At 40.7% G+C, this 24486-nt stretch overlaps 1 protein-coding gene across 3 annotated transcripts in view; it reads left to right on the top strand.

Moving 5' to 3' along the window:
• LOC135472111 (transient receptor potential cation channel subfamily M member-like 2) overlaps positions 1-24486 on the top strand; it is a 41901-nt gene that overhangs the window by 12718 nt on the left and 4697 nt on the right. For all 3 annotated transcript variants that reach the window (XM_064751466.1, XM_064751468.1, XM_064751467.1), the window contains exons 13-31: positions 243-302; positions 1953-2073; positions 2402-2505; positions 3325-3425; positions 4080-4302; positions 4710-4823; positions 5309-5352; positions 5677-5773; positions 8938-9069; positions 10131-10379; positions 11225-11399; positions 11904-12060; positions 12363-12541; positions 13028-13169; positions 13741-13900; positions 14834-14957; positions 17051-17211; positions 17402-17487; positions 22468-22650. In XM_064751466.1, the coding sequence (XP_064607536.1) occupies positions 243-302; positions 1953-2073; positions 2402-2505; positions 3325-3425; positions 4080-4302; positions 4710-4823; positions 5309-5352; positions 5677-5773; positions 8938-9069; positions 10131-10379; positions 11225-11399; positions 11904-12060; positions 12363-12541; positions 13028-13169; positions 13741-13900; positions 14834-14957; positions 17051-17211; positions 17402-17487; positions 22468-22650 (2612 nt within the window). The remainder of the gene's footprint in view (positions 1-242; positions 303-1952; positions 2074-2401; positions 2506-3324; positions 3426-4079; positions 4303-4709; positions 4824-5308; positions 5353-5676; positions 5774-8937; positions 9070-10130; positions 10380-11224; positions 11400-11903; positions 12061-12362; positions 12542-13027; positions 13170-13740; positions 13901-14833; positions 14958-17050; positions 17212-17401; positions 17488-22467; positions 22651-24486) is intronic.

The raw sequence follows: 24486 nt of genomic DNA on the forward strand, positions 1-24486 counted from the left end.
ACTGGGTATATAAACAGATGTAATCAAAGCACAGCTGAGACATATGTTCGTTGAATGGCAGTGCGAATGGCAAATCATGAATTACGCGGTTTACCCTATATGTTCTGGTTTACCCTATATGTTCTAGTCTTTTGTGGTTAACGATTGGTATATTAATTTCTATTACGACCTCCGGATTTAGAACATATAAGACGTTTTCTTTTTGTAAACTGTGTACCTGTTTTTACCTTACTTTGTTGTAGACGTCAAAAAGATCTCTTGTACATATTCAGTTACGAAAACTTCGTCCGACAGAAGTGAAGGTATGTACCTTACTATTTCTCGGATGCACAAAACAATATTCCGGCGGGTAATTTAAGTATATTTACTAGGGCTAGATATAGCCGCATGGCTGCTTGTGTAGTTTAGAATTTTCTTTGTTAAAACTCAAATTGATGGTTTACTCGGATTTAAACTCTTTTTCTAAGGATAGGAGTTTAATGCCTAATAATGTCAATGCAAGGTTTTGCAAAACATGGCTGTAACTTTTTCATGTAGCTAGCATCATGACGTCATGGTTATGTTCGGCTTAATGACATTATACTGAAGTTGGCCAGAAATCGGAATTGCCATTACGAAAGGCAAGAAAACCCTGGCAATAATTTTATCAGCCAAACCTCATCGATGTTACAGTAATAGTAACCATAAAACCAACGTTTGGCAACGTATCTGTTGCTCGGTACGAAGGGCCGATAAACAGTTTTAGTTACTGGTCAACTGAAATACATCATAGTGTTCGAAACATGTACGACCTGGATACTACAGGGTCGGATTGGAAACAGAATATGGATTACTCAAGGACATCATCAACAGCGTGTTTACGGCATCACTGAAAACTTCTCAGCTCTCCTGTTTTGGACGTTTAACTATTGACGGGAGTGCCCATTTCATGACTGAGATAATACAGGAGTGGTGTTACAATATCCTCCTGATTTTCCGGTTTCTCCCACCCATAAAACTGATCGCAATCATACAACTAGAACAGTAATGAGTATGGTGTTTTAAGCAATAATCCATTTATTTATTTATTTGATCGTTGTTTTACGCCGTGCTTTCGACGATGGTCATCAAGAACGAAAACAAACGCTAATAATGGTTCTATTCAGCCCTAAAACGGCCGCTGTGGTGTAAAGTCACATTCGTTGATTATATATCTGGTATGGGTAATACCGCTTCGGTAGTGGAGATCCAGGGTCAGTCCTGGGTCGAGTCACACCTATTACTTTAAAAAAAGGAAGTTGTAGCTTCCTCACTTGGCATTCAGCATTAAAGGGAAGTACAACAACTGGTTGACCCGTATCAGTATAATGGCGCGGTGGGATGGCTTACTTGCTTTCGGTAAGTCGTCTCGGCCAAGCAGCTCTAGATAAAAGAGCGTTGGAAATCCGTCCGGCAACAAGGAGGCACGTTACTTGCACTCTAAGGACTCCTTCGTCGTCATATGACTGAAAAATAGTACAGTTGGTAGAGCGTCCGTTTCGGCACCGGTAGATCCAGGATCAATCCTTGATCGAGTCACACCAAAGACTTTAAAAGAGGATGTTGTAACTTCCTCGCTTGGCGTTCAGCATGTTCAGGGGATGGTGCAACGACTGGTTGACCCGTATCAGTAAAATGGCTCGGGCGGGGCGGCTTACTTGCCTTCTCAGTGAAGCAGCACTAAAATCCGTCCTGCAACAAGGAGGCACATTACACGTACATGCACCCTAAGGATTCCTTCGTCGTCATATGACTGAAAAATTGTTGAGTACGACGTTAAACCCCAAGCACTCACTCACTCACTCCTTTGTAATACAGGCCGCGTGATCAAATGAGTGTGAATCCAGTAGCTCGTAAATCGCCTTGGCGGGAAAAACTGCCGACACACTCATACTATATATGTTTATTTAAGTCTACATTTTCTTTTGGGGTAGGCCTCCTATACATTGGAAGATATTGGACGGCTGATTAAATCTCTGATGGGTGATTATTACCAGCCAGTTTACCTGGAAGAGGCGCGTCACAAGCAGTTCAATCCAATCGACAGTCAACCAGGTAAGAAGAAAAAAATCTTTACCTCATCACTGAAAACTGTTGACTGCTTGTTAGATAACGTCGTTTTTCGTACTTTATATATTTTGGTAGTTTGAGTTTAACGTCGATTGAGGAATTAGCCTTGTGGTTAATGACCCGTAACGTCTATCTTGGTTGACAGCCGGTATATGAATGTCTGTTTCAACGCAAAGATTTATTCCGGAATGATTTTAGATTGAAGTCACTTGAGGAAGCAACGCTGCTTTCACAGGTTAGAACACTGTTTTCTGCACAGTAACTCCGCAGGTATGAAAAACATATGTACTTATTTGAAAACTTTTGTTTCCAGACGCTTCACTCATCAAACGGAAAGATCCAGAGAGAGATTTGTTTATCTGGAGCATTTTAATGGGAAGATGTGATATGGCCAAACTTTTCTGGGAAAAGCGACATGTAAGTTTACCTTCGTCTCTTTTTCATGGTCGCTAACGTGTGGATTATTGAATCAGTCGTGTGTATTGACTTATTTGCGGTCATTGATTGAGTCATCATAATACTGTTTTACTTGGAATTACAAACTACCAGGGGGAGTCCGTGGCTCAGTTGGTTAACGCGCTAGCACAGCGTAATGACCCATGAATCTCTCACCAATACGGTCGCTGTGACTTCAAGTCCAGCTCATGCTGGCTTCCTCTCTGGTCGTAAGTGGGAAGGTCTCTCAGCAACCTGCGGATGGTCGTGGGTTTCCCCCGGGCTCTGTCCGGTTTCCTCCCACCATAATGCTGGCCGCCGTGGTATAAGTGAAATATTCTTGAGTACGGCGTAAAACACCATTCAAATCAAATTCAAATTCAAAATAAAGTACCATGACTAGTGTGCCGACGAGGACGTGTGTTTAAAGAAGGCGTTTTATCAGGCGTTAATGGAGTATACTTGGATTCCCTCAGACTCATTGATAAACCTGATATTAATGACACAAGTAAAGTACTGTTGATTTGAAATCAAATACACGTGAAAAAAAGAATCGACTCTTTCAGGAAGAGACTTGTGTGCTGTCTGTAAATATGTTTACGTCGTTCTTACTTCTATCTCAATATTGCCATATTACATCACTCCAAAGACAAATAGTATACTACTCTAGTGGCTATTTTATTGAAGAAAGAGAGTTAGAAAAACGAAATGAAATCATTTAGCTTTAGCATACAGGAAAGATGCAAACAAATGCTTACATTTGTATTGATAGTAACATTACACTGCTTCCTGAACCCACAGGAAAGTCTGATGGCTGCTCTGGTTGCTCACAGTCTGCTGAATGCCTTACAGAGGAGAATGGAGGATAACGACGTCAAACAGAGACTGCAGGAAAATGCTTTGTATGTACATTGATATTTTCTCATACTTCCTTCTTTATTTTACTAGTGTGGTGAATAATATCAAGCAAGTTTCTTACTGGGTGATAATTTTTTTTATTTTTATTTGATTGGTGTTTTACGCCGTGCTCAACAATATTTCATTTATACGACGGGCGCCAACATTATAGTGGGAGGAAACCCGGGAGAGTCCGAAAGAACCCACGATCATCTGCAAGTTGCTCACAGACCTCCCACGTACGGCCGGAGAGAAGGTTAGTATGAGCGACCACATTGATGAGAGGCTTCTGGGTCATTGCGCCGCACTGGCGTGCTAATTCCCTCGGCCACACAGACACACCATCCCCGTCCTTTCCTCTGACTGGGTGATGGTTTGTCAGAATGGTCATACGTGGCTGCAGGTGGTAGTGGGTGTCCCAGCAAGATTTTTCGCTGGTCAATCGGTCAGATGACCTTTGACAGGAGAACAATAGCCTCCGACTCGGTGGAAAATTTAGTTCAATCCACACACATAAACCTGAAATGTGCAGTATGATTGAATCATTTCTGAGTACGGCGTTAAGAACCTAATTGTGCATTTTTAATTAGGTAAAATTCATCGACTACGTCATTAGAGGTTTATTTAGTGATTTAGCTCTAGTTGTAAATGTATTACAGAGATTTCCAGCGTCTGGCGGTGGGGATGCTGAATACATGCTACGAAGACAACGAAGAGAAAACGTCGCGACTTTTGCTCCGTTGCATGCAGTTCTGGGGGAAAACAAACTGCATCAATATCGCCATAAACTCCAAGAACAAAGTGTTTATCGCCCAAACAGCATGTCAGGAACTGTTCAAGGACATTTGGTGGGGCAAACTAGAAAGCACAAACGGGTACTTGGTGAGTCAGCGCAAATGACGTAAACATTAATTCATGTACTGATTTACGACTGATTGCATAATTTTTAACAGTGAATTCAAGAAACGTATGTTCTTTCTTTCGACAGTTCTTTGCCATCACATTTACTGTTTACTAAGTTTTCTGTTGGTGTAAGCGTAACAAATGTAAAATAATGTTCACCCATACAAATAATAGTTACAAAAACGTATGTAATACTGGAGATTGCTATTAGCCATCTTCATGGTTCATAATTTGAATCAAAGGTTTTAAATTATGTAAAATACACGTAATAATTAGAGTAATAACAGAATTCAGTAATCATGTAATATCAGATATTTCGTCAGATATGACGCGTAAGATTTAGATCGGACATTAAACAAGTTGGATTTCCCTCCCATCTTATTCAGGTGCTTCCGTGTGCGGTCTGTCCTCTGCTGATATATCCATGCCTGAAGTTCAAGACCATGAAGGGAGATTTGGAGCAGGACAGTATCCAGGCGGACAAATACAAACCCACGGAGGTAAAACTGACATTTTAATCAAGTGGTTTTGAAAACACCGCAGACTTTTTATGATTGGTTAATTTATTGACTGATAAGATGATTTAGAATTTACGTTTTTGTTTTGATAGATATTGGTCCTGGGTCACTGTAGATAGGTATTATTGAGATCGTGCAATTATCATAGACGAAACATACATTTCAGTCTTTGCGTAGAGATCCTTTCCCGCCAATAAAGTAACATGGACTTAAGCTGAGTCGTAATATGTTCATTTATGCTTTTGGGTTTCGTGGACAAAATGTTTACGTGGAACATTTGGGTCGCAAGAGAATAGTGTTCAAAACACCTTAAACTCAACTCTCCACCGAGTCGGGAAAATACTCTATTGTTAGGTCTGGTACGTTTTAGTATACTCTAAATGAAATGTCGGGAAAATACTCTATTGTTAGGTCTGGTACGTTTTAGTATACTCTAACTGAAATGCTCCATCCTTATATTGTCACAGGATGTCAACTTGCCAAGATCTTTCACAGAGTCATCGTCTGATGAGTAAGTGTTTTATTACGATTCCATTCTCCCTCATTTCCTATCTATGACTTTCCCTCATCTCATGTTAATGTTTACGCGCATCAGTTATATAATTTACTATTATCTCATAGAAAACGTTTCTCTTGAAACTGTTTTGGTTTACACGGTGCAGTATTTACCGTTCACTGGATTATTCAGTGGTCCTGTGGTATCCCATCTCCAGTCTTCCAATTTAAGCTATGTTTGTATGCATGAATCAGTGTTGTTTCGTAATGTTAAAAGAAAAATATATAACAGTATATACGTTCGTCAAGCTCGGACAAGGTATGACCTCGTGTTTTGTAGGTCAAGCAGTACTCCTTATGAAAACAGGGGACTGAACCCGTTTGAGAAGATTCTGGCATTCTTTGGGGCACCAGCCACGAAGTTCTGTTACAATGTGGTATGTTATATAATTTTAAAAAAACGTTTTATTTGATGATGCTATTTCTATTTTATAATATTTCACATATATCCAATGGATATGGATATGCGCAGCTGTAAATACTGATAATACAAACTTAAGGTATCAAAATAATTTTTTTTGTAGTGTGAGGTTAAAAAAAATCTTAACATATAACTGGAATCCGTTTTAAAATTATTGTGTAGTATTTGAACGTTAGTCGATGATTTCATTTATTAACCGTAATTGTTAACCTCTAAGTCATTTCATCTAGGGAAATGTTTTAACTAAAACTTTAAGAGCCACTTTTACAATTTTAAATATAGCTCCGGCATCTGTAAGGATACGATCAGTTCAGAGGCAAAACCGTGGATGATTTGGTTTGCGGCAAGTGAGCGATTTCAATGCAACGGGGATAATAATCAACCAGAACTAAATGACTGTCACCTTTAAAATCGCATAGATCAGCGGCAATCTTTTGCCATGGCTTCTCCAGCATTGGAGTAGACTTCAGTGTCTCGTGACGTCGACCACTGCGTGTAACTTGACAGAACTCGCAGTTTGTAATAACTCTTTCAAGATGATTATTTGATCCCGGTCACCACACCATTTGTTTCGACTTTTCACCACACTTATTCAACTCTTGATGCCAATGATCAATGTTTTCAAGAATGGTTGATTGCATGGCTTCCGGTATTACAATATGTGTGCCTCGCACAAGTAATCCGTCTATTACGCCACGGTCGCTGTGAGTTCAAGTCCAGCTCATGCTGGCTTCCTCTCCGGCCATACGTGGAAAGGTCTGCCAACGACCTGCGGATGGTCGTGGGTTTCCCCCGGGCTGTGCCCGGTTTCCACCCACCATAATGCTGGCCGCCGTCGTATAAGTGAAATATTCTTGAGTACGGCGTAAGACACCAATCAAATAAATAAATAAATCTATTACGCCAAGTTCACCGCATACGGAGTATAGGCCACGAAATTCATTTCCTACATCCAGCAGATATATTGGCCAGCCGGCCAACGTGTACGATATCGCTGTGTGCGAAGTAGGATCTATGTCACTTTCAGATTTAAGCACATTGGTGGGAAAGTTTGCACCTACCTCTTGTACCAATGCAACCACTTCTTGCTCTGTGTCAGGCGTTTCAGCTAGATTTAAGGGAGATCTGGAGAGAAGATCAAACACTACCAGACACTTGCGAGGCATATATTCTCTATCTCAGCAGAAGTCTCTGAGAACGAATTGGGGTTTTATTAATGTGTAGCACTAATGGCTTATGATCAGTTACCAGCGGAAAGCTGTCCAGGCCGCAAATATATTTGTTGAATTTCTCACAAGCCCATGTGCACTCCTCACTTTATTCATAATTCCGTTCAGCCGCGGATTACGATGTGAACAATAAAATACGGTTTTAAACCCATTATCATGCTCGTGAAAGATTACACCTCCAAAACACCTTTCTGAAAAAACTTCTTGCTGTGGCTTGTGCCATGTCCAAACAACATCTTTCCGCAACAAATTATTAAGTGAACTGGTTATCTGAGCCATATTAGGGACATGTCTACTCAAATACTTGACTTGTCTAACTTCTTTGACATTAGTAGGCTGTTAATTGCTCTTTAATTGCTCTGATAATATAAGGAAGGGGCCTAATCCCATCCTTTGACACCATATGCTCTAAGAACTCTCAACTTTCTTTCCTGAACTGACGTTTGTCTTTGTTCAGCTTAAGACCTGTCTCCAGAATTCTCTCTGACACTTTATCTAAGATTTTGTCATGATTAACCACATTAGACACATGAACAAGAACATCATCCTGGAAAACTTCTGCTCCAGGTATACCATTAAGTAACTCTGACATTTCCCTCTGAAAAATTTCACTAGCACTCGAAATACCGAATGGAAGTCGCAGAAATCTAAATCTGCCAAACGCGTTTGTGTGGACAACGAGCCACAAAATGTCCAAATCTTCCGCTTCCAGGATTTGTCCTTGGCTGGACAACTGGAGCTATCGTGCTAGTCATAACCACGATATTGGCACTTCTGCCCAGTTTTGTTATTGTTTTTTTTTTTTGTTTTTTTGTTTTTTGCGGGCCTGTCCCTCTCGACTTCTCTTGGTTTTGGAGGTTTGGTTTGAGCCTTTAGAACCAGGTTTGTCTCTATCCTTCACTTCGCTCACACTTCAGGCAGCCGTACGGGTTGCTAGGGATTTAAGCTGGGCTTCTGAACTTTCATGTGGCCGATACAGATCAACCGCTTTCAACAATGTCAAGTCTCTTTCCCTTAGCAAAAGTGTTCTGAGAGTGTTGTCTCGAATACCAATCAAAATTTGATCACGGATCAGTCCGACTTTTAAATCACCGTACTCACAGTTGGCTGCCAATGACTTCAGATCAGTTACAAAGTGGTCGACAGTCTCTCCATCACTCTGTTGACGACATCCAAATTTGTAGCGATCAAATGACAGATGTTTATAGGGGTTACAGTGTCTCTCGAACCCGTCGACTATGGCTGGCAATTTCTTCCTATCGTCTTCCGATAGACCATTGTGTTGAACACTTCAATCGCTTCATCTCCTATAACGTGCAGAAAGACGGCACACTGACCGCCTCAGACTTTTTCGCGGGCACCGGACGCTATTCGATACAAATCCCATCGCTGTTTGAAGCGGCGCCAATTTTCGCTGATGTTACCACGGGAAAGATTCAGCGGATCCGGTGGTTTTAAGGAATCCATCACCGTTAACACTCAACCAAACAGTTCTCAATGAACCGTTCACCACTATGAAGTGAAGAGCGCAACTGTTTCTAACAGAGTTTGCAATTAAATTGCTAATTTTGATCGCTGTCTCCACGTAAAGACATGATCAGTTCAGAGGCAAAACATGGAGTAATTAAATACCGTAAAGCAGCCGTACAAGTGTCGTAATATTAACACAAACAATACAGTCCTCAGGGCTATCTCCCTTGTATCGTACATAGACAAATCTCGTTGTACAGCATCATCTGCCACAATCTGCATTTGTTTCTAATGATGATGCCATTTGCTTCCTAAAGCTTATTATAACATACCACCGCGTATAAAAATGTAAAACAGATTCTTGCCTATGTTAATCCCTAAGCTGTCGTGACGATCGAAGTTTTCTTTTTTCTTTCTCCAGATATTTTTCCTGCTCTTCCTCTTACTATACAGTTACGTCATGCTCATACAATTTCACGAAGTTAGACCTTACGTCCCAGAAATGGTGCTGGTAGCATGGGTGCTTACTATCTTCTTTGAAGAAGTACGACAGGTAAGAGTAATTGTGAATGCGAGATATTAACGGTTGGATACTTGGATTAGGGTTGTTCTGATAGAGTCAGCCTTCAAATGTGTGCATTTTAATCGATAAATACTTCAGATGTGTTCTTCAGCCATGGTGCTATGGGGCGTATAAATTGCTGCCAATTATGCACTTACATGGACAGTTAGAGTAAAACCCAGACTGAAATAAAATGTCAAGAGGATGTATTTCACCGGTAACGTGTGACCATTTGCCAGCTGTTGTCGCCATTTTGGTTTTACTCTCTTTGCTGTACGTATTTAATTCTATTCAGATAGGTTGAATTTGATATCAGGCTTCAAATATGTGCATTTGATGCAGTCATGCTGCAGATGTGTGCCATGGGATCGAGTCATGCAGGCTTCAGATGTGTGCATTTTGTTGGAGTCATGTTTCAGGTGTTTGCCATGTGATCGAGTCGGGCTTCAGATGTGTGCATTTTGATATAGTCAGGCATCAGATATGTGCTTTTGATATATTCAGGCTTCAGATATGTGCATTGTGTTATAGTCCGGCTTCAGATATAGGCATTTTGCTATAGTCCGGCTTCAGATGTGTCCATTTTGATACAGTCAGGCGTCGGATGCGTGTCTTGGAACTGGGTTTGGTTTCATTCTTGTGCTAAGAGCGTAAATACGTGTATTCAGAGCTACACAGCTATTTGATAGCAAATGCTACGTTTTCTTTTTTTTTTCATGAGAAACACAATTCTCAGCACAAAATCTCCTCGTGAGTAATACAATGGCTTACTTTTTCGATTAAATGATCGTAGTTAAGAACCTAATTGGAAGGAACTGAACGGCGCGCGTTAGTGAAAGGTACATGTTATACTCCCTGATAAAATTCCTAACTCACTGTCGCAGATTCGCCAGCAGGAGACGCTTCCAAACTTATGCGTTACAGTTATTTGGTTACAGTTACTGGCACGACAACCTTTCTCTACCTGGACAGAAACTTTTACTGCACATTTTAGCAAGTTCTAATCAGATTCACTTGTTTTAATCTGTACTTATCTTTTCCTCTTGATTCAGTTATGGAAAGCCAGTCCTGGCCCTATCTGGGTGAGAGTCCGCCATTACATATCTGATCGTTGGAACATCCTCGATACCACCACCATTGTCTTCTTCGCTATCGGATTTGCTCTTCGCTTTTTCAACTCCACATTCATGGCCGCCAGGCTCATTCTCAGCATCAATATCTTTGGATTTTTTCTTCGTCTCCTACACATCTTCTCAGTCAGCAAACTCATGGGGCCAAAGCTAGTTATGATCGGGAAAATGGTATGTACAAAAAGAACACGGTCGCATTTCATGCTGATGTCAGCCAAGATAAAACAGCAACTATGCATATCGTCCAAATAAATAATCAGAATGAATAAATGATGAAAGTAAAAGCATACATAATAATAGCTGCGACTTCCCTCCATTACTGAATGGATCATGTTAACATGTTAAGATATCAAAAATTTGACCGAGATCTCCCTGCAACCTACGGATGGTCATGGATTTTCCCTGGGCTCTACTCGGTTTCCTTCCTCCATAATGCTGGTGGCCATCGTATAAGTGAAATATCCTTGAGTGTGGCGTAAAACACCAATCAAATAAATAAATAAATCAAACATTTGAGCGATTGACAAGCAGAGTGACTGTTGGTTTGCATCTAAACAATTCACATACAATTACCCATTTATGTTTTTACAATACTAAGTCATAAATGCAAAAATAATTTCCATCTTGTGAATGAACTGACTGAATTGTTTTATTTGTGTACCGACTGAATGATCATCTTAGGGGCCTCTGTGGCCTAGTGTTTAGCCTTCTAACGCAGCACAGTAACCGATGAGCCTCTCACATAAGCCATTCTTGTGAGTTCAAGACCACCTCATGCTGGCGTCCTCTCCTATAGCACGTAGGAACGTCTGTCAGCAACCTACGAATGATCGTGGGTTTCCCAGAGGTTTCTCTCCGGTTTCCTCCCATACCATAATGCTGGTCACTGTCGTATGAAATATTCTTAAGTACGGTGTAAAAATATAAATAAATAAATCATCATATTTATTTACTGACAGTTTAATCATTTTTATGCACTGAGTAGTTCATGTTCATTTTGTTCATTTCTCTCACAGATCTGGGATCTCCTATCATTCATGTTGATCATGCTAGTGTTCATCATCGGATACGGGATCACTTCTCAGTCGATTCTTTACCCGAATGCCGAGCTTCATCCCATGCTGATCGTAGACGTTCTCAAGAAGGCGTACTGGCAGATATTTGCCGAACTCTTCCTGGAGGAAATTGAAGGTATGTTAACATATTTAACATTTTCTTTTTACACAGCAAAGCTCTGACGTCATTGTACTGCACGGACCAGTATTGTTCAAGAAGATCACAAAACTCGATAGTACCGTGCGGAGGCTGCTTAGTACCCTAAGTGATTTCACGTCGGTAAAGCACAATCAAACACCGCACGGCACCGCACGGTTAAAGACCTTACATTACCACACAGTAGCTCGCAATCAAATGCCGCACAGTCAAAGACCCTGCTGCACCTCAATCAAAGACCGCACTGCTGCGCACAGTCAAAGGCCGGGCTGCACAGCACAGTCAAAGACCGGGGTACTGCATCGGCAAAAGCCTTTCAGTACCGAAGACTCAAAGGCCGTGATGCAGCTCACCGTCGAAGAAAACGTCTTCAGTGCCGCTTTAAACGCCAATGGCATAAGTAAATTCTGATGATGGGGCTATGTATTTTTGAATTAAAGATTATGCATCGTTATGGTTTTAATGTGATGTTTGTTTTGGCAGGACAACAGGAGTGCAATGCCGATTTGAGGATGTACAGCAATGGTACAGACTTGCGCTGTCCGGACGAGAATGGTAAAATCATCGTTCCTATCCTGTTAGCATTCTACATGTTACTGACGAACGTCCTGCTGCTCAACCTACTTATCGCCATGTTCAGGTGCGTTGGGATGGATTATCTCCCTTTATGGGGATGTAGATTCCGCCGCATGTGTTGTCTTATGTGTGTATAAACTTAGACAGAATTAAGCTCTTAGTCGTTTAGACTCATGTTTGACTCACTGCTAAAAATATTCATATAAGCCAATAACGTGAGCAGGGAAGTCTGCAAGCCAGTCGTGACGATCATTTGCCTTCAGGATGATTTGTCAGTACACCCTCACTTTATCAACAAGCCATGAACGAATTCGAACATAAAGTCTCATGAATTTGAAACTGTGTTTTTGTGTCCTTTTTGATCAGCAACACATTTCAAGCCGTTCAAGACAACGCAGATTTACATTGGCATTTCCAACTGTACAAGCTTACTCAGGAATACTACGACCGGCCTGTGCTACCCCCGCCTTTCATCGTTATAGTCCACCTCTTCCGGCTGGCCCGTTGGTGTGTGAAATGTGACTCCAACGTTACATACGGATTCTGTAAGACCACCTTTAGAGACCCTCGCGCTACATTGTGTGTTTATACCAGGCTGCATAATTACTATGAAACGCAATTCATCTTTTAGTCCTGACCATGGTAAAAATATATCTTTACATTTTCCTCACAGTTCGTGAAAGCCTAAAAGTTTGATTCCGGGTGTTGTGTAAAACAACGGTTCACAGTATTTGTCGTTTCTAAACTGTTGTCATCTGTGCAAAAAGGATTGTCTTAACTTTCCGTCCACCTAACCCTTTAATAAATTTCTCAGCTAGCGGAGCTCTCGAGCCTGGTATAGTATGGCCACAAATTCCGTTGATGAATAAGGTCACGCGTACCTATCCTACCCCATGTGGCTCGAATGTGGGTTTTTGTCCCAAGATTTCATCCGCCTATAAACTTTACCGTTGTCGTATAAGAGTAAAATTAGCTACAAATCAAATACCTTTTTTATTATTATTTAAATTCCCAATGTATTTTCGTTTCAGTGTCGGAGAACGAAAAGTACACTGCCCAAGAGCGGCGGTCTTTGGATGTATTTGAGGAAAATCGGAGGGATGAGTACATGTTAAGAGAGGACAAGAAAATGTGGAATACGACCGATTATAAAGTCAGCACAACATCGGAAAGGTTTGTCATTTTATTTGCACAGGCATGAGCAATAACTGAAATCAGACACGACGGCCTGTATGTTTGATTTGAAACGGAAAAAGCCTGAATTCATGGCTTAAACTTGTAATGCAGTTTTCTTAAAAAAAACTGTTTTAAAAGTATTAATTGTATCCTTTATATTATATAATTTAAAGAAAGCTCGTAATTTAGGCGCAAGATGTGATTCATAGGCCTAAAATATGTCACCTCTTCCCTTCCCTATTCTTATGCTAATTTACACATGGCGTTTGATAGTTACATATTGGTGAGTCCTTCGTTTCGCTCTTTTAGTGAAGCGTAAAGGCCTATTGGCCCAGGCACCGCGTACTGTGAATCGAATGGTTTCTTATGGGTGACATCTTCTGTCTTTACAGCATATTAAGTTTCCTGTTGGTTCCTACTTTCTTAATATCAACAAGTTTGCATGAAATGTTTCAGGTAATTAATGCATCCAAAACCAAGAATAAATGTATGATTAGGAATTTAAGCTATTTGGGCACTACCACAACCGTACATAGTTGCTATCAAACTCGTGATTCCTCGCTTACAGAATGGAATCTCTGATGTCTAAAGTAGATGTAATTCATGACACGCTGTCGATGGGTAGGGAGACCATGAGGCTGAACTTAACACAGGAGGGTGAGAAAGACGAACAGCCGGAACCTGAGGACTTGTCCCTCACGGGCAGGGTCACTAGCCTGGAAGTTGAGGTAAAGGAACAGACAGGGTTGTCTCCTGGTTGGTTGTTTCTTGTCTGTGATGAAGGATAAATTCTTTATTACATAAACTGGTTAAATCGCTTACTATTTAGATTGCGCATTGTATTTATATTAGTGTCTACATGGTTAACCGCTAAGATTAGTCTTACCTCACTTATCTAACCTGAAATATTCTTGAATACCGAATTAAATGCCAATGAAATCGAACGCCAGCGAAATAAATAAATCAATCAAACACTAATGAATATAACCAGCAGTGTATTAAAAATATGGTGATGCAAGTAACATCTAATACATTTACCAATCGTCCATAGATTCCTCAATTCGATAATCGAAAAGCCGTTTCCAAAACACGCATTAAAACAAACACAAAAATAAGCTTTTGATCGATTGTGTCCGTTGTGTCCGCACAAGGGCGGATTATCGTTCCTGTTATGAAGTATACTAGGAGGATCATCTTTTCCATGGCCAGAACATTTAGGCAGATTATCGTGCCTGTTGTCAGTACACTGGCCAGATTATCATGCCTGCACCGTGGGTGGGTTGCCGTGCATGCTGTCATTACTCTAGGTGGATTATCGTGCCTGTTGTTAGCACATTGGGAGAATATTTGTGCCTGTTGTCAGTACATTGAGCGAATTGTCGTGCCTGTTGACAGTACAACGCGCGGATTGACGCACCTGTTGACTGTACACTGGAAGTAAAATGAAAACAAAAACAGATCAAATGTTTTTTCGTACATCGCATCGGCTATGTAGTAACTGTACAGGTTTATAATTGTGTAGATCAGAATTGTTCATAATATTAATGTTTGTTGGACTAAACTTTGTTCTCACAAGTATCAACCTTCTTCTCACAAATATCAACCTTGTTCTCACAAGTATCAACCTTGTTCTCACATGTATGATTGACTGTTTGTTGCAGGTGAGGAAGACAAATGAGGCTTTGTCATGGCTGATTGCAGCTCTGAAGGATAAAAATATTGTGCCACAACCGGAAGACGTGAAGGCGCTTCCTGCTCGAGCATCAACGGGGCGAGAATCTAGAAGTAAGATTCGATATTATACCTGTTTATTGGCTAAGTGCTGCATTATAATTGTCATGAAAGACAAGTTTACTTAGGAAAAAACTGTTTGTGTTCTTGCAGGTCATATGTAGCTCGAATAGACTCATGGGTTGTTGTGTACAAAGCAAATAACTGCTTCTATTCGAAACTTACTCTTGTAGGTAGCGGTGTGAGTCAATATATATATATATATATATATATATATATATATATATATATATATATATATACATAAGTATCTGACAAAAGCTGTTACATACAGCTGAACGATTACGTTCCCTAAAGAAGTCTTAAAGGTACCACCCATATATATTTGTTTAATCGATGCATTCAGTTCCGCCAAAACAAAGTGCCCCAAGTGGTCTGGAAAAGCTTTAGGCCCAAAACACAAAAAAACTATGGTGTGGAGGGTAAAACCAAAGCAGTGACGGTAGTGTGGTGGTTCTCAGTTTTTGGTCAAAGTCACAGGTAACCTGGAAATACGGGGTCTCTTTTCAGTTTATCTCAGTTGTAGAAATTTATTCTAACTGTTTATGTGAAGGCTTAAATTGTAGAAACTTACAGCGCCATGGTTTAAAGGGTTATTGTCCAGATTCATTACTTATTCATAATTAGTTTACTTAGAGAAATTAAGTGTCAAAATATATTGAAAAAGGGTGGCATAATCTGAGTAATATGACAATTCAAGTTACTAGATAATGAGGCTGGTTTTGTGCATTTTTTCCGCCAACACTCGGTATTCTCCGTCGAATTACGTCATACAAGTCCAACCTTTACGAATTGTCAGAGCTTCACCATTTAGTTCAGTGTTAAAAACAGCTGAAATAGTGACAACAAGCATATCGAATTTCTCAAGGAAATGGTTGGCTGTTCTGCATACGGTTGTAAAAACAGGTCGTCGAAGAGCCTGAAGTTAGTATTTTAAGTTTCCAAATGATTTGGGCTTCAGAAAGGGATGGACAGAGCACAAGACGGAAAGACTGTAGACCAACCCAAAACAGCCATACCCGCTCTGGCCATTTTACAGCTGAAAACTAGAATACAGCTGAACTGGAAAGATTTTCACAACAGCACCTGCACACAGTGGCTGTAAAATGCTATTGACCGAACTGAAAACTGATACATAGCAAATCCCAGTGCATTCACGCCGACGTGCACATCGTACATGTATTTATATTGTACACGACTATCGGCTGTTCGGAAAGCCAATAATAACATGTACCAGTAGTTGTCATGGCATGTGGGTATGAATTTATAATCCCTTGGGGAATATTTATTGTGAAGCGGATAGAAATGAAGAATAGTAAATAAATATTAAATCTGAAGATAAACGCATGACACGTGTAGTGTAACACAGGATAAAGCTATAGCTTACCAGTCAGTATTGTCAGTGCGGCTGGCAATGCTTGAACAAGGATCAAATTCAACGTCCGAAAACTCGGAATCTGAAGTCTGGCCAGAGATGTCAGTGTCAAAAATCGGAACGTTAACGTCGTTCACTGTGGGCTCCAATTGATACGGCAGCATATTTGCTTTGTATAGCGAGAATCCCTCTGGAAAATGACATCGTTTTGATACACATTCCCAGGTTGCACAGGCCACCTAGTGTTGGGTTGGTCATTACTACGTTTCTCAGAAGCCTTCCCGATAATATACTGTTTACACAGATTATTTATAATTAGGACCAGGAGTTGAATCTGGACACTAATCCTTTAAGTAAAATTTGGCGAGATTTCATTGGTTAGATTTGTTTGGAAAATGCACCTGTAAGCACTGTTTACCTTTTTCTACAGCATGGAGAGCACAACTAGAGCAACCGCAGGAAATTGTGACACGTAAGCGGTGAAATGGGGTCTCTTGTCAGGTTACCTGAGTTAGTATTTCCTTTAAACTGGTCAGGCCAATGCTTAAAACGTAGCAACTTACGCACACCCTATAACCATGGCTTAAGCAGAATTAGGTAAAAATACAGTGATGGTAATTACGATTTACAATTGTGTGGAGAATGCTCCGAGAACCATTTTCAGCTGCGGAACGATTTCAGTTTTACCATTATTCTCATTCTTCGATTTAAGGAGAAGATGTGTTAAAGAGGACGTCGGGTAGGAAACAGCCATTAAAACGCCAGATAACGTTGGACAAGAACAGTTTAGTTCACACCAAGTCACGCAGCTCTCCTTACCCAGGAACAGAGATTCACAGGTTTGAGGTTCCAGAAGAAAAGGTGCCATGGCAGGTTAGTACAACTAATTCGATTGGCTTATAAGGGAAACTCAACGAACTCTTTTGTTCCATCTGCTCTTTACATAATATAATTAAAGACATACAGCATAGAGAATAAAACCAGAGCAACAAAAATATGCTATCGTTGTGTTTTTTTTTCCATATCATTCAGTTCAAAAATCTGTTGTGTTGTTTTACCTCAGGTGGAATTCCCTGAATACAAACCACCCTTTTACACGGCACAGACGGTTTTACAGACTCCGCCTTGGGCAGATGAGCCAACACTGAGGTAAATAATTGTTCCTACATCTTATATCTTCCATTTCTTTTTATTATACTCTGGGACATATATCATACAGTCAGAGACAAATTACAACACAGCTTTCACTGGTGGTGTACTTTAAATGGAATCTGTACTTACATGCACACGAGAGCGCTAGTTATACATTTGGGTATATTACTGCTTTCATGCATCCGATTGCGTAAACTACTGTCATTTGTGCATTTGGGTGTATTACTCCTTTCATACATTCGATTGCGTATACTACTGCCATTTGTACATTTGGGTATACTACTGCCTTCTGTACCTTTGGGTGTATTACTGCTTTCATACAGTCGATTGCGTATACTACTGCCATTTTTACATTTGGGTATACTACTGCCATCTGTACCTCCGCCTTGGGCAGATGAGCCAACACTGAGGTAAATAATTGATCCTACATCTTATATCTTCCATTTCTTTTTATTATACTCTGGGACATATATCATACAATCAGAGACAAATTACAACACAGCTTTCACTGGTGGTGTACTTTAAATGGAATCTGTACTTACATGCACACGAGAGCGCTAGTTATACATTTGGGTATATTACTGCTTTCATGCATCCGATTGCGTAAACTACTGTCATTTGTGCATTTGGGTGTATTACTCCTTTCATACATTCGACTGCGTATACTACTGCCATTTGTGCATTTGGGTGTATTACTCCTTTCATACATTCGATTGCGTATACTACTGCCGTTTGTGCATATAGGTGTATTACTGCTTTTATACATCCGATTGCGTATACTACTGCCATCTGTACATTTGGGTGTATTACTGCTTTCATACATTCAATTGCGTATACTACTGCCATTTGTGCATTTGGGTGTATTACTGCTTTCATACATTCGATTGCGTATACTACTGCCATCTGTACATTTGGATGTATTACTCCTTTCATACATTCGATTGCGTATACTACTGCCATTTGTGGATTTGGGTGTATTACTGCTTTCATACATTCGATGGTGTAGACTACTGCCATTTGTGCATTTGGGTGTATTACTGCTTTCATACATTCGATTGTGTAGACTACTGCCATTTGTGGATTTGGGTGTATTACTGCTTTCATACATTCGATTGTGTAGACTACTGCCATTTGTGCATTTGGGTGTATTACTGCTTTCATACATTCGATTGCGTATACTACTGCCGTTTGTGCATATAGGTGTATTACTGCTTTTATACATCCGATTGCGTATACTACTGCCATCTGTCCATTTGGATGTATTACTGCTTCCATACATTCGATTGCATATACTACTGCCATTTGTGCATTTGGGTGTATTACTGCTTTCATACATTCGATTGCGTATACTACTGCCATTTGTACATTTGGGTGTATTACTGCTTTCATACATTCGATTGCGTATACTACTGCCATTTGTGCATTTGGGTGTATTACTGCTTCCATACATTCGATTGGGTATACTACTGCCATTTGTACATTTGGATGTATTACTGCTTTCATACATTCGATTGCATATACTACTGCCATTTGTGCATTTGGGTGTATTACTGCTTCATACATTCGATTGCGTATACTACTGCCATTTGTGCATTTGGGTGTATTACTGCTTTCATACATTCGATTGCGTATACTACTGCCATTTGTGGATTTGGGTGTATTACTGCTTTCATACATTCGATTGTGTATACTATTGCCATTTGTGCATTTGGGTGTATTACTGCTTCCATACATTCGATTGTGTATACTACTGCCATTTGTGCATTTGGGTGTATTACTGCTTTCATACATTCGATTGCGTATACTACTGCCATTTGTGCATTTGGGTGTATTACTGCTTTCATACATTCGATTGCGTATACTACTGCTGTTTATGCATTTGGGTGTATTACTGTTTTTATACATCCGATTGCGTATACTACTGCCATCTGTACATTTGGGTGTATTACTGCTTTCATACATTCAATTGCGTATACTACTGCCATTTGTGCATTTGGGTCTATTACTGCTTCATACATCCGATTGTGTATACTATTGCCATTTGTGCATTTGAGTGTATTACTGCTTTCATACATTCGATTGTGTATATTACTGCCATTTGTGCATTTGGGTGTATAACTGCTTTCATACATTCGATTGCGTATAGTACTGCCGTTTGTGTATATGGGTGTATTACTGCTTTTATACATCCGATTGCATATACTACTGCCATCTGTACATTTGGATGTATTACTGCTTTCATACATTCGATTGCGTATACTACTGCCATTTGTGCATTTGGATGTATTACTGCTTTCATACATTCGATTGCATATACTACTGCCATTTGTGCATTTGGGTGTAATACTGCTTCATACATTCGATTGTGTATACTACTGCCATTTGTGCATTTGGGTGTATTACTCCTTTCATACATTCGATTGCGTATACTACTGCCATTTGTGCATTTGGGTGTACTACTGTTCTAATACATCCGATTGTGTATACTACTGCCATTTGTGGATTTGGGTGTATTACTGCTTTCATACATTCGATTGTGTAGACTACTGCCATTTGTGCATTTGGGTGTATTACTGCTTCCATACATTCGATTGTGTATACTACTGCCATTTGTGCATTTGGGTGTATTACTGCTTTCATACATTCAATTGCGTATACCACTGCCGTTTGTGTATATGGGTGTATTACTGCTTTTATACATCCGATTGCGTATACTACTGCCATTTGTACATTTGGATGTATTACTGCTTTCATACATTCGATTGCATATACTACTGCCATTTGTGCATTTGGGTGTATTACTGCTTTCATACATTCGATTGCGTATACTACTGCCATTTGTGCATTTGGGTGTATTACTGCTTTCATACATTCGATTGCGTATACTACTGCCATTTGTGCATTTGGGTATATTACTGCTTCCATACATTCGATTGCGTATACTACTGCCATTTGTGCATTTGGATGTATTACTGCTTTCATACATTCGATTGCGTATACTACTGCCATTTGTGCATTTGGGTGTATTACTGTTTTTATACATCCGATTGTGTATACTACTGCCATCTGTACATTTGGGTGTATTACTGCTTTCATACATTCGATTGCGTAGACTAATGCCATTTGTGCATTTGAGTCTATTACTTCTTCATACATCCGATTGCGTATACTACTGCCATTTTTGCATTTGGGTGTATTACTGCTTTCATACATTCAATTGGGTATACTACTGCCATTTGTGCATTTGGGTTTATTACTCTTCTAATACATCCGATTGTGTATACTACTGCCATTTTTGCATTTGGGTGTATTACTGCTTTCATACATTCGATTGCGTATACTAATGCCATTTGTGCATTTGGGTGTATTACTGCTTTCATACATTTGATTGCGTATACTACTGCCATTTGTGCATTTGGGTGTATTACTGCTTTCATACATTCGATTGGGTATACTACTGCCATCTGTACCTTTGAGTGTATTACTGCTTTCATACAGTCGATTGCGTATTTTACTACCACTTGTGCATTTGGGTGTGCTACTGCTTTCATACATTCGATTGCGTATACTACTGCTGTTTATGCATTTGGGTGTATTACTGCTTTCATACATTCGATTGGGTGTACTATTGCCATTTGTGCATTTGGGTGTATAACTGCTTTCATACATTCGATTGCGTATACTACTGCCATCTGTACGTTTGGGTGTATTACTGCTTTCATACGGTCGATTGCGTATATTACTGCCATCTGTACCTTTGGGTGTATTACTGCTTTCATATATCCGATTGCATATATCACTGTCATTTATGCATTTGGGTGTATTACTGCTTTCATGCAGTCGATTGCATATACTACTGCCATTTGTACATTTGGGTGTATTACTACTTTCATACAGTCGATTGCGTATACTAATGTCATTTGTGCATATGGGTCTACTACTGCTTTGATACATCCGATGGCGTATACTACTGCCATTTGTACATTTGGGTATATTACTGCTTTTATACATCCGATTGCATATAATACTGCCATTTGTACATTTGGGTGTGTTACTGCTTTCATATATCCGATTGCGTATACTACTGCCATTTGTACATTTGGGTATATTACTGCTTTTATACATCCGATTGCATATAATACTGCCATTTGTACATTTGGGTGTGTTACTGCTTTCATATATCCGATTGCGTATACTACTGCCATCTGCACATTTGGGTGTATTACTGCTTTTCTACATCCGATTGCATATACTACGGCCATTTGTACATTTGAGTGTATTACTGCTTTTATACATCCGATTGCATATACTACTGCCATTTGTACATTTGAGCGTATTGCTGCTTTCATACATTCGATTGCATATACTATTGCCATTTGTACATCTGGGTGTGTTACTGCTTTTATACATCCGATTGCGTATACACCAATGCGGTCGCTGTGAGTTCAAGTCCAGCTCATGCTGGCTTCCTCTCCGGCCGTAAGTGGGAAGGTCTGTCAGCAACCTGCGGATGGTCGTGGGTTTCCCCCGGGCTCTGCCCGGTTTCCTCCCACCATAATGCTGGCCGCCGTCGTATTAGTGAAATATTCTTGAGTACAGCGTAAAACACGAATCAAATAAATAAATAAATCCGATTACGTATACTGCTGCCATCTGTACATTTGAGTGTATTACTGCTTTTATACATTCAGTTGCGTATACTACTGCCATTTGTGTATATAATTGCTTTCATTCATTCCATTGCGTATACTATTGTACATTTGAGTATATTACTGTGTAATATTTGATTTGTGCATTTGAATGTGCAGATTACTGTCATTTATACTTTTATTTGGTAAGTAGCGCAGTTACTCCTATAGATTATGTTCTTATTTCTGTTGGTATCTCTGGTGAACCGAATGCCAAGTTGCTATCGATTATCGGAATGTTATTGGTTACCTAGACTTTCTTTAAGACTTTGTAATGTTGTTGTTGTAGCAGTGGCAAGTTCGTATGGAACCAATATGACGACGAAGCAAATGTGGACAGGTCGAGTCATGGAGAAAAATATCAGCTGAAGGAAGGATGCCCCCAGAACCCCGCAGGTCGGACAGGACTCCAAGGTAGAGGTTTGCTAGGCCGCTGGGGTCCAAACCACGCCACAGATCCAGTAGTGACAAGGTAATTTAGCTTACAAATTTATTTATTTATTGCCTGGTGTTTTACGCCCTACTCAAAAATACGATGGCGGCCAGTATTATGGTGGCAGGAAACCGGGAAGAGTCCGGGGGGACTCACTACTATCCACAGAACAATTTATTTAACATATTTTGGCCTAAACTTTAATGATATTATCGAATGTTGTTTGCTTCACTGACGTGTCATGCACCGCAAAACCCACACGATGCTGAACGGAAAGATCAGCACGAACTGGACTGCCAATCAGTTTTGCGGCACATGTAGTTCACTTCAGACAAGCGGCTCCACCCAGTAACCTCGGGCTGTAGCCCAGTACTGTGTGGTTCACAACTACACAGTGTACTGTACTTCACTTCAGCCGTGCTGCTCTACCCAGTAACCATGATCTGCAGCACGGTAATGTGTGGCCCACAACTACACTGCATAGGGTACTTCACTTCAGCCGTGCTGCTCTACCCATTAACCATGAACTGCAACACGGTAATGTGTGGCCCACAGCTACACTGTGTACTGTACTTCACTTCAGCCGTGCTGCTCTACCCAGTAACCATAAGTTGCAGCACAGTAATGTGTGGGCCACAGCTACACTGTGTATTGTACTTCACTTCAGCCGTGCTGTTCTACCCTGTAACATTGGGCTGCAGCACGGTAATGTGTGGCCCACAACTACACTGCGTAGGGTACTTCACTTCAGCCGTGCTGTTCTACCCAGTAACCATGATCTGCAGCACGGTAATGTGTGGCCCACAACTACACTACGTAGGGTACTTCACTTCAGCCGTGCTGTTCTACCCAGTAACCATGATCTGCAGCACGGTAATGTGTGGCCCACAGCTACACTGTGTAATGTACTTCACTTCAGCCGTGCTGTTCTACCCAGTAACTTCGGGTTGTAGCACGCTGCTGTGTGGTTCACAGCTACACCGTGTACGGTACTTCACTTCAGACATGCTGCTCTACCCAGTAACCTCGGGTTGTAGCACGCTACTGTGTGGTTCACAGCTACACAGTGTACTGTACTTCACTTCAGCCGTGCTGCTCTACCCAGTAACATTGGGTTGCAGCACGGCACTGTGTTGTTCACAGCTACACCGTGCACGGTACTTCACTTCAGCCTTGCTGCTCTACCCAGTAACCTTGGGCTGCGGCGCTGTACTGTGTGGCTCACAGCTACACCGTGTGCGGTACTTCACTTCAGTCGTGCTGTTCTACTCGGTAACCTTTAGCTGCAGCAGAGTGGCGTGTGGCTTACAGCTAACGGTGTGTGAGCAGGTATAGGTTCATTACAACACCGCAATAGTTTAAACGTTGTGGCTCCTCAATTCAGTCTCAGTATCTCTCGGCAACATCACGGTACTATGGGGCTTACAACCCAGCAGTGCAGAAATCTGTAATATAGACAATAAAATACAGTACAGATTATGTAAGAACGCCCCGTAATGGCTGCACGCGAAGACCGAATAGCGCAGAATATTCGACAGGGACATGCATGTTTTTTTAAGAACTGTGCAATGACAGATTTTATGGGACCTGAACGGACCTAAACGGCTTCTGCACAGTATTGGCCTGTTTTTGTTGTGCTGTATGCTCCGCCAGTTGGGGTAGGAGGAGTCCCGATATTACAGCGATAAAACCACAAGCGAGATGACCGTATATCAGTAATGTTGAACCGTATTTTCGTTCACAATGTACAATACCAAACTCAGTCCAACAACACAACAGGAAGAGAGAGAAAACAGGCCAGAGCGCCCCCCTTGCAGGCAGGGTGGATAACTCTGCACACACACTGACATGTAACCTGAACCCCATAACCATAAT

The sequence above is a fragment of the Liolophura sinensis genome, chromosome 8 (genome assembly GCF_032854445.1).
Source record: "Liolophura sinensis isolate JHLJ2023 chromosome 8, CUHK_Ljap_v2, whole genome shotgun sequence".
NCBI classification, from domain to species: Eukaryota; Metazoa; Mollusca; class Polyplacophora; order Chitonida; family Chitonidae; genus Liolophura; species Liolophura sinensis.